Source organism: Prionailurus bengalensis, chromosome C1, assembly GCF_016509475.1.
Source record: "Prionailurus bengalensis isolate Pbe53 chromosome C1, Fcat_Pben_1.1_paternal_pri, whole genome shotgun sequence".
Lineage (NCBI taxonomy): Eukaryota > Metazoa > Chordata > Mammalia > Carnivora > Felidae > Prionailurus > Prionailurus bengalensis.
This window is the reverse complement of record NC_057345.1, coordinates 80,949,604-80,960,273: the sequence shown is the minus strand read 5'-3', so window position 1 is coordinate 80,960,273 and position 10,670 is coordinate 80,949,604. Positions and strand designations below refer to the sequence as shown.

Sequence of the window (10,670 nt, the reverse complement as noted above, 5' to 3'; positions counted from 1 at the left end):
ATAAGATACTTTATCATTTCTTTACTTAATCCACACAACAATGCACTCTATGCTGGAGACTGAGGCTTGGGAAACTGTAGGGACCTGCCCATCGTACACAGAAAATGACAACCAAGATTCAAACCAGTATTTGACCCTTATTTGGCCCTCGCTTACTCCATCGAGACTCACGTGCCTCAAAAGCACCTTAAATCCAACTTGGAATAATCTTCAAATCATCTTCAGGAATATTGGTGGGGACGGGGTGGGAGTATTTTATATTCATACCCCAAGGTGGATATACATCGATAAGGAACTACTGAATCTGGAATAGGATATACTTTCATGGTTCTGGTATTATAATGGCCAAACAATAAGGACAAAGACAGTGAAGAATAGGGTCTATCGGCCTTACCATTTATTCTGTGAATGGCTCTTAGAAGAAGGACACTTTCCAGGGGCAACACTCTAATGGGCACCTATCACACAACGGGCTGGAGTTCTGTTCCCTCCTCGTTCCTTAGTGAGTTCTCCTCCCCCTGTGCCCTCGTGTCTTTTAACTTGTTGATCCTTTTTACAAAACTCTGAAAAATAAAAGAATGAGTTAGACCAGTGTTAGCTATCTGCACCAACCGCAACTATTTATTTGACCATATCATTTAGGGGAATTTAATCCTTAAAGTTTTCCCTGTTGAATTCAAGTTTTTTAGGGGGTAGATTCCCAAGTGGATTTGTAATCAGAAAAGTATAAATCAGAGAAAGAAGCCTCGGTTAGCTTCCTACCATCGTCGGGAAGAATTTCTTTAGGCTAGATACAAATAAAGTGCTATTGTATTTTTAGGTTTTCTCTGGAGGAGGTGGAGAATCTATTTGATTGTAAAACCATAGATGTGCTTGTTAAACCTCACCGCCTGGCTGAGCCAAGGAGTGCTCTGAATGCTGTTTAAAAGCAAAGGGGCTAGGGGCGCCTGGCTGGCTCAGTCGGTGGAGCATGAGACTCTTGATCTCAGGGTTGTGGGTTCGAGCCCATGTTGGGTACAGAGTGTACTTAAAAATAAAATCTTAACGGGGCAGCTGGGTGGCTCTGTCGGTTAAGTGTCCCACTTCAGCCCAGGTCATGATCTCACGGTTTGTGAGTTCGAGCCCCGCGTCGGGCTCTGTGCTGACAGCTCAGAGCCTGGAGCCTGCTTCAGATTCTGTGTCTCTCTCTCTGCCTCTCCCCTACTTGCACTCTCTCTCCCAAAAAATAAACACTAAATAATTTAAAAATAAAATCTTAAAAAGAGCAAATGGGTTTAACACCTAAGTTTTATGACAACAGAATAAAAGTACTAAAACTCACTTGACCCAGACAACCAAGAGACTTCATTCAGTTGTTAAAATATCCCTGTCTACTCCTGATAAGACAAATAAGCAACGACTGTGTTGGAAACAGCTGCCTGCTATTTCCAGATAGAAGCTGTAAGGGACTTGACAGGGTGTGGCTTTTCCTGCATCGGTGGGGCCTCAGTTAATAAAAGGCCTGAGAACCTCAGATCTGTCAATACTGGCACAGATGGTGATGTGTGCGCCCCCTAAAACACAAAGGGTCTGTTGTGACGCTTGAGGAGGCAAAAATGCTTTAGAGAAAGATCAACCGCTAAACCTCCAGACCACCCAAAAAGCCAGACCCCGCCAACAGGACCAAAGGGACTTGGACTGCTCTGTCCAGAACACCTGCCCAAGGTCATCTGGTCCGTATTAATTGTTCAGCTTCACTTCTCTCCAGGGAGAGTTTCCAATAAGGGAAGTGGGTTCAGCCTCAGAAAACAGAACCCAAATCTCACTCTAGACATTCAGGCCAGTGGCAGAAGCACACAGAGCCCTCTGGAAGAACAAACGAGGCTAGGTACAAGCCTCCTTTACGTGTGAGCCTTCAACACTTCTTGAGATTTTGAGGATAGAGACTGCAGCAGGAAGTGAGATGTCTGCTTACCAAAAACTCTTGGTCCATAAAGTAGGGCTTTTCCGACGATCCATCATTTGTTTCCAGATCAACAGCAAAACACAGGAAGAGTGCATCCAGCACAGTTTCAAACACAGATAAGAAACTATGGGCTACGAAGTAGGCAAAAAAAGCAACCAGCAGCAGAGGGACTGCCCACACCTGGAGGGCACGATTGTAGTTAAATGCCATCAGTCCTCCAAAAACAGTGAGACACATCACCAACACCTGGCAAAACAAGACTTCCCTGAGAACCTTTATAAATTGGCCAGAATATTTGAGAAATGCTTTCTGTCATTTACAAGTAGTAGTTTCATATACATGCATATGTGGGTGCCCTGTTGTAAAGAAGGCTTGTCAAAAAATGTGGTCCAATGAAATTAAGAAAAAAAGGAGCTATGATACCACAAGATGACCCAGTTAATTCAGAGTAAGGATAAGAGAGTAGATGTATTTACATTTTTTATCTGTGCCTAGTTTTTGTATTTATATAGATGTAATGATAGCTGGAAATATTTAGTTTTTTCACGTGCCACTCCCATAAGTATCTTCATTTAATACTTTTGTTGTTGTTGACTGATTTTGAGAGCGTGCGTGCATGTGTGTGCACACAGGCTGGTCAGAGGCAGAGACACAGAGGGAGAGAGAATCCTGACGCAGGGCTCAATCTCACGAACTGTGAGATCATGACCTGAACCAAAATCAAGAGTTGGACGCTCAACCAACTAAGCCACCCGGGCGTGCCTTCATTTAATACTTTTTAATAAGTGCCATTTTTAAATAACAGTGCAACAATCCACTGGGTGGATATACTGTAATTTAATATGTGATTGTTTTTACCCTAGGGATTACTGGAAGGGCTTTCCAGTGCTGGTGTGGGGAGATAATAGGATTAATCCAGGCTTTTGCCATATTTAATTATATTTCCAGCAACATGATTACAGACCATGATGTTCCTTTTTATATTTAAAAAAAAAATTTTTATACCTAATTCTTAAACAAATAAAATGGAGTATGGAGTCCATCTGGAATCCCCGTTGCCCTCGGATACCCACAAAGACGGACATGAATGTCTGAATGGGACTTCATTCAAAAACAAAGAATCACTGGTTGTTACATGCTCACTAGAAGCTTATTAGCAATTACGTGTTCCTTATGGGAAATACAGGAAAATGAATTATTACCTAAAATGAAAGATAATTCTGTTATAAAGATGAAACCTCATTCTAAAATTTTTGGAAGCAGTTATTAGAGAACATCTTACCAAACTAACATAGGCAATATTATCCATTTAAAAACAACTGCAACTTAGATGATTTAGGCTGTCTTGAAAGGCATAGTCAGTTTGAGCCACCGTTGCATGAAAAATCTCTGGGGGCCCATCTGAGTCTTAAAATATATGTGCAACTAACACACACACCTGTGAAATCCGTGCATGTTATAACTTGTTACTTAATACACCAGAGACATTTACCAAACACCACGGAGGCACAAAATGCTAAATGAGCCAGGAGTCCTCACATTTGGCTCACACTGGCCAGGTCACAACTGGAGACCAAGATCTTATTCACTTTGGGGTACCACTGAAGGCCTCAGCATTCACGTCCTTGAGAAGGAATGGTTGGAAGGAGCCAGGATGTCTAGCTTGGAACAGCACAGACGTGGCAGGAAGGTCAGGAGGTCTGGGGTCAGGGATTCGAAGGGCAGGCAATCAAGTGGAAGTGGGATCAGGCAAACAGGTGTGCAGAATTAGGCCCCGTGGGTGACAATCACAAGCAAAGGGACACACCATGTGGTCCAGTGTAAAGAACCTTCAGCTTGAAGCATGGTCAGTTAGAGGCTATCATACCAGTTGCATCCATATTTTAGTTAACCTAGAAAGGACACGTGTTATCTTTGGTCCAGCCTGAGGTCTGGAGTTGTTAAAGACCCCAAGTTCAGGCCTTGTCCTTTACACGTGAGATGGAGCTCTAAGATGCTCGTTCACTGCACTGCACATAAGACTACCCACAATTCCTTGAAAAATGCTATTCAGATGACAGTGGAAATGTACCTCTGGCTCCACTTGGGACGTTAACAACCTGCCTTTGTATTTATGGACTTAATGCCTTTAAATAATCCAGACATTTCATTAGGTTTCAGTACTATTTCCATATGTTTTATGACAGAAGCCCCCCAAAATATATCCATTTAATGAGGCTAGTAGCATTTTCATTTTAGCTATGAAAAAGTGGGAGCCAGAATGGTCTAGAGAACTGATCATTGCCGAGAGAGAAGGGTTAGGATGCAAATCCTGACTCTACCCATTGTGCGATCCTGGACAAGTTATTAAGCCTTAGTTTTCCCATCTGCAAAATAAGTTACCTCACAGGACTAAGGATTAAATGAGAGAATAAGGCACAGCATCCACTATAGAGCAAGCACTCAAGAAACATTCGTTCTCTTTCAAGTCTAGCTCTGTGGCTTAACGTCTGGATCCCAAGTTTCTCTATTTATTATTTTAGTGAGGACATCTCACCTTTCCTAGAAAAATTATGAAGTCTCCAAAGCAGTTAACAGATGTGAAATGACTTGAATTCTTGGATAAGAGTTTGAGCGCATCTTTTGCTGATGTACAAAAATCTGTCCCATTAATGGCAGTTGCAGCATACGCATTCTGAAACAAAAGACAATGGTGAAAAAGATGATGCTTCTTATATTGTTTTAGAGACAATATCATGACAATACAGAATAGTTGCAAAATAGAGAAAAATGGTCGCTATAAACCCACCATCTCTACCCATAATAAATCATTTCAGTTTCAAAGTCACCTTCTGGTCTCTGGTTATATTCACATATATTTTCACATAGTTGCAGTAAATGGAAAAATAAGTATTTCTGGTCAATACGGTGTGGATGGGACATCGCTCTACAAGCCTGGAAATGATAGGTAAAGCAGAAACTTTTTTAATGAACGGCAGAGTTTGAGGGCAGAGAAGGAAGTTTAGGTGCTAGAAACAAAGCAGACCCTAGCAATTAATGAGACATGAACCCACAGGCTCAACGGGCAGGAAATCAGTAAAGGCTTTAGAGGTTGGGGCTGGAAACTTAATCCCTTAGGGGTAAAAGACAATATTCAGGCCCTTGTTAGGGAACTGAACTCTCAGCATAAATTCAGACTCAACCAACTATCCTGGGAAAGTGGTACAGAAATACACTATCTGCCTGGGGCCATTGAAATTACTAGAGTCTAGGCAGGGGCCAAGCAAAACCACATCCTCGTAGGCCAGGGAATGATGGAGTCCCACAGACAACCACCCTTGAAGACAGTGAAGTAATGCTCATAGGAAAATTTCAGATGGCCCAGGCCCAAGGAAAAGAACACCACAACAAACAAGAGAATCAGTACCCTGAAAAAAAATCTGAAATATTCAAGAAAGTACGTTTAAGATGCTAAGACAATGGGGTTGGGGGGCACCTGGCTGGCTCAGTGGGTAGAGCATGAGAGCATGCAATTCTTGATCTCGAAGTTGTAAATTTGGGCCCCACGTTTGGTGTAGAGATTACTTTAAAAACAAAATATTTTTTTCCTTTTTTTTATGTTTATTTTTTGACAGAGAGAGAGAGAAAGACACAGAGTGTGAGCAGGGGAGGGGCAGAGTGAGAGAGAGACAGAGAATCAGAAGCAGGCTCCATGCTCTGAGCTGTTAGCACAGAGCCTGACGTGGGGCTCAAACCCACGAACCGTGAGATCATGACTTGAGCCGCAGTCAGATGCTTAAATGACTGAGCCACCCAGAGGGCTACTTTAAAAATAAAATGTTTTTTTTTTTAATTTTTTTTTTAACGTTTATTTATTTTTGAGACAGAGAGAGACAGAGCATGAGCAGGGGAGGGTCAGAGAGAGGGAGACACAGAATCTGAAACAGGCTGCAGGCTCTGAGCGGTCAGCACAGAGCCCGACGCGGGGCTTGAACTCACGGGCCATGAGCCGAAGTCGGACGCTTAACTGACCAAGCCACCCAGGCGCCCCAAAAATAAAATCTTAAAAAAATAAATAAATAAATAAATAAATAAAGGTGCTAAGACAATGGAAAGAATAGTGACCATAAGGAAGGAAGAGCTTGGTATGAAAAGTGAAGAGACAGAGTCAAAAGCAAATCAAATAGAAATCCTAGAAATGAAAAAATATATAATTTTCATGGCACAGTATCACTTTACGTATCTTCTTCCTTTATATCATGAGCATTTTCTTGTTGCTCCATGGCTTTTATAATTTTAATTTTTAATAAATACACATTCTGTCAGGTGTGTGTGTGTGTGTGTGTGTGTAGACAGGGCATATATAGACTATTTTAAATATTTTGCTATTATAAAAACTATGCAATGGACATCTTAATTTCTGGATTTTGGATCATTTTTTTTTTAATGTTTATGTATTTTTGAGAAAGAGACAGAGAGAGACAGAGAGACAGCGTGAGCAGGGGAGGGGCAGAGGGAGAGGGAGACATAGAATCAGGAAGCAGGCTCCAGGCTCTGAGCTGTCAGCACAGAGCCCCACGCAGGGCTCGAACTCACAAACTGTGAGATCATGACCCGAGCTCAACCAACTGAATGGGATGCTTAACCAACTGAACCACCCAGGCGCCCAATGGATTTTGGATAATTTCTTAAGGATAAATTTCAAAAATGAGATAACTAAATCAAAAAGGACAAGTGTATGTGTTTGTGGTGTTTATGTTCACAAGAGAAGATTTCCTGGATCCTTTTTCCAAAATACCTTCTTCTTATGACCATATAATTTCAAAACCATCTATTTCTTATATTTCCCTTGAAACCTTTACAAATGCTATTTGCACTGCAGTTTACAACTTAGAATTTGTAACTTCCCTGGAAAAATACACCATAATACTACCTGTTGGGGTTTTGTCATTTCTTTCAGCTTAGGAAAAAGATGAAAGTTTTTTTTATCTCTTGATATACAAATTAATCTTTTCCTATGCCCATTCAAAAACACTGTAGGGAAACCAATTTGGAGTCTATTGCAGTAATCCATCTCCCAGTGGTACAGCTCTTAATCAGAGTAAGTGATAGAGGACACGGAGAATAAAGGGGTAGAATTTACCAAACTCCCTCTTGACCAAGGCCAACTAGAGATCAAAGTCTGGTTTTCAAAGACAAAAGGCTGGGTACCCACCTCCCCCCAAAGGGTACCCTGCTTGCCTCAGAGGGGATATTCTCAGTCAGATGTCAGATGACTTCCCTGTAGAAATGCCTTAATGGTGTTCCACAAAGAACTTTTGGTTTCTGACTTGGATGGAACATAAAATTTGCTTTTAAAATCCCAAACTGGTTTTGCAGAAAGCTGACCCCAGGGGCACCTGGGTGGCTCAGTTGGTTGTGTCTGACTCCTGATTTCGGCTCAGGTCATGATCTCATGGTTTATGGCATCAAGCCCCATGCCAGGCTCTGTGCTGACAGTGTGGAGCCTGCTTGGGATTCTCTCTCCTCCTTTCTTTCTGTCCCTTCCCCCACTTATGCCCCTGCTTGTGCCCTTACACACATGCATGCACAGGCATGCCCTCTCTCTCTCAAAATAAGTAAATATTAAAAAAAAAAAAAAACTAAACTGAACTAAAACCGGCCCCAGTTTGGGGACTTACGTCTTGAGTAGGGAGGTGGAAACTCATTTGCTCTTTGCTTAGCATCTTCAGTCATCTAAGATTCTATGAGTCCTGATGACCAACTCATTATCCTGAAAATACTTTTGTATGGTAGGTGGATAAAGAATAACATAATTCTTCTTTTAGAGACCAGAAACCAAGATCAAGGGCATTTCTCCAGATCCCCTGGTAAATGTTGTTTTTTTTTCTTTTTTTTAATTCTAACTTTCCGGACATTACACAATCAGTTTTCATTAGGACAAAGTGCTATTTAAAAGCATGGTGGTTAAGGTAAGCCAGGCAGTCTCTGGGTTCAAATCCCAGTTCTGCCACCCACCGGCTGTCAGTCTTGGGCAAGTGATTTAACCTCTCTCCGACTTCCATTTCCTCATCTATAAGTGAGTTATAGCACCTACTGCAAGGGGGCGTCGGGAGGATTAAAGAACATATTCCCTATAAAGCAGTCAGCAAAGCGCCTAGCGCACAGAAAGCTCGTAGTAAAGGGGAGCTATTATCATCCAGACCTCGCCAAGGATGACCTCATTTACAACTGGGAAACACAGGCCTCTCTTTCAGCCCTGAGGAGGTGTGGAAAGGGCCCAGGGTTTCTTTATCCCTGGGCTTTGATCCCTCACACTCTCAGAGATCCAGGAAGGGCAGGCCTGGCTTCCCAGACCACATTCCAGGGCCCAGCCGGGTCTTTCTTTGCCGTGAGGCTCTGTCCCCAGCTCACCAGCCCACCACTTCCGGCCTCTAAACTGGGGTTCTCCGTGTACTTCCCAATTTACAGCGGGGACTACAGTTTTCACGAGGCCTTCCTTTCCCTTCAGATCAACATCCCATGGTCAGTTCAGCACTACTGGTCATAAGCAGTAAAAATAGATTCTGCTTCTTGGCTAAAATGATTCAAGGTTAAAATGGTAATTTCTCGCACATGTGTTGACTCTGCAGATTTTTGGGGGCCTATAACCATTGATCTTTTCTTTCATGTTTCATGCCCACTGAAAGCATTAAAACCACTCTGACGGGGAAATTAGATATGCCTTCCTGCAGTTACTACACCACTAGTATTTTACCACAAGGTTCAACCCTGAGTGCAACAGAGAGACCTAGAATTAATGTCTGAATGAATAGCTGGAGGAGGGAAGCATCACTCGAGACACAGGATATGGACTGAAAATTCCTGCAGTTTCAGCATTAGCTAATTTATATTTACTCTCAGTAGATGCTGCTTCCTTGTCAGGCAGCTGGAAGATGGACTGCCCTAAATGTTCGAGGTGGTGAGTCCTCGCTCAGAGCATTTGTACTTGCCTGGGCTGACGGAACTTGGGGAGAACGAGCTAAGCCAATTTGCAGACCCTAACAATGTGTGGAAAGGACTGGATATTATAAGGACCGGGTTAACATGTTTTGTGGGTTGTGAGTGTTAATCAGGAGATCCTGAAGGCTAATCTTTATTGTGATTTTTTTTTAGCGTTTATTTATTTTCGAGACAGAGAGAGACAGAGCATGAATGGGTGAGGGGCAGAGAGAGAGGGAGACACAGAATTGGAAGCAGGCTCCAGGCTCTGAGCCATCAGCCCAGAGCCCAACGCGGGGCTCGAACTCACGGACAGTGAGATCGTGACCTGAGCTAAAGTCGGACGCTTAACCGACTGAGCCACCCAGGCACCCCAGAAGGCTAATCTTTAAGCAAGACAAGAGGTAGTGGTTTCAGGCTCCTAATTTGTTACCAGACAACATTAAGTGTGCACGTTTCTTTAGTGCCACCAAACAAGTGGATACTTCTGCATCTTGAAATCAAACGGAAAAGAAAGATTTCCAACTCGACGATGGGAGCTCCTCAATATTACATCTCCATTCTCACTCCCTTGCCTGGGATTAAAGACCCCTCTAGATTTGGTTTGATTAGCTTTCCAGCTTTCAAGGACTGTCACAAGCAGGTGGGGAGGGTGTGGGGAAGGACACAGACAAGGAATGTCCTGCATGGCAGTGAGGACTGGTGAACAATGAATTCTAACTCAGGAACGGATGTGAAAGCAACATGGAGGAGAAGCACAGGCTGGGGGTGGCGGGGAGGAAGGAGCAGGCGGGAGGGGAGCAGCGAGGAAGAGCTCACAGAAGTGGCGCATAGCTGGTGAAGTTGACTGTTCCCTGCAGAAAACTGGGATAGGCAGGGGCTGAGGCAGCAGCAGGAGGCAGTGAATGAGACCGAAGTGCCCAGAAGAGATTGTGGTGGGAAATGGGTCTGGAGGAGTCCTGAGCTGGACCTCAGTGAGGCTGAAATGCCATCCTGTGGAGCAAGGGAAGAGACAGGAAGTTTCAGGAGTCCTGTCATTTTCAGCCTGTGCTTCTGGAAGCTCTCCCAGGGCAGCTCTCCCCTCATCACTGTCTCCTATTTAGCTACCAAGCCCCGTACCTCCTCTCACCTAAGCCTTTGGGGAGCCCTAAGCACCTCCACAGTGTCTACTGGGCTCTGCTTAAATTATGCATAAATACGGTGCAATCATCCATCCACTGAGCACGCTGGTACTTAGCAGTCACAAGCCAGGGGCCAGGCCCAGGGAAAAGGAGCCCTTCTCTGGGGAGGAAACAAGATTATTAGGAATCGTAATACTTGTAGGATTCTTCCCAAGGTTCTCGGCTCCCCTGCACCCCACATCAAGACGCACCTTAGCAATATATCCCAAATGGTTTGCCATAGTCCTGATGGCAGTTTCCTAATTCGTTTCTGCGGTCTTTTTCTTTCTTTCTTTTGCTGTCAGCAGGCAAAGTTTCACACAAGTGAAACTTCTGTGTGCAAATTAATAATAATAAATAGTAATAATGGCAAGTATTCATGGAATACACACAATGTGCCAACCCCTGTTCTTATTCTATATTCCCCTGAATGCATTACCTCATTCACTCGTCTGCAAACCCCAGCTGGATGATAAGGTTGTTGAGGAGACTACAGCACAGAGAGGTGAGGCAGCACGCCCCTGGGGCTTGCACATGCAACCCATGTTGCATCACTCCCACGTAGTAGATCTCTGACTCATTCAGGAAAACATTTACTGTGAGCT

At 43.5% G+C, this 10,670-nt stretch overlaps 1 protein-coding gene across 3 annotated transcripts in view; it reads right to left on the bottom strand.

The window, feature by feature from the left end:
• SLC44A3 (solute carrier family 44 member 3) overlaps positions 1-10,670 on the bottom strand; it is a 110,718-nt gene that overhangs the window by 10,247 nt on the left and 89,801 nt on the right. For 2 of the 3 annotated variants that reach the window (XR_006296665.1, XR_006296666.1), the window contains exons 13-15: positions 4,482-4,619; positions 1,955-2,191; positions 395-563 (exon numbers count right to left, since the gene is read on the bottom strand). Coding sequence is in view for 1 of the 3 variants with exons in the window: in XM_043575624.1 (XP_043431559.1) it covers positions 462-563; positions 1,955-2,191; positions 4,482-4,619 (477 nt within the window). In the remaining 2 variants the exon portion in view is untranslated. Of the gene's footprint in view, positions 1-375; positions 564-1,954; positions 2,192-4,481; positions 4,620-10,670 lie in introns of those variants that run through there. The other variant, XM_043575624.1, reaches the window with a different exon arrangement.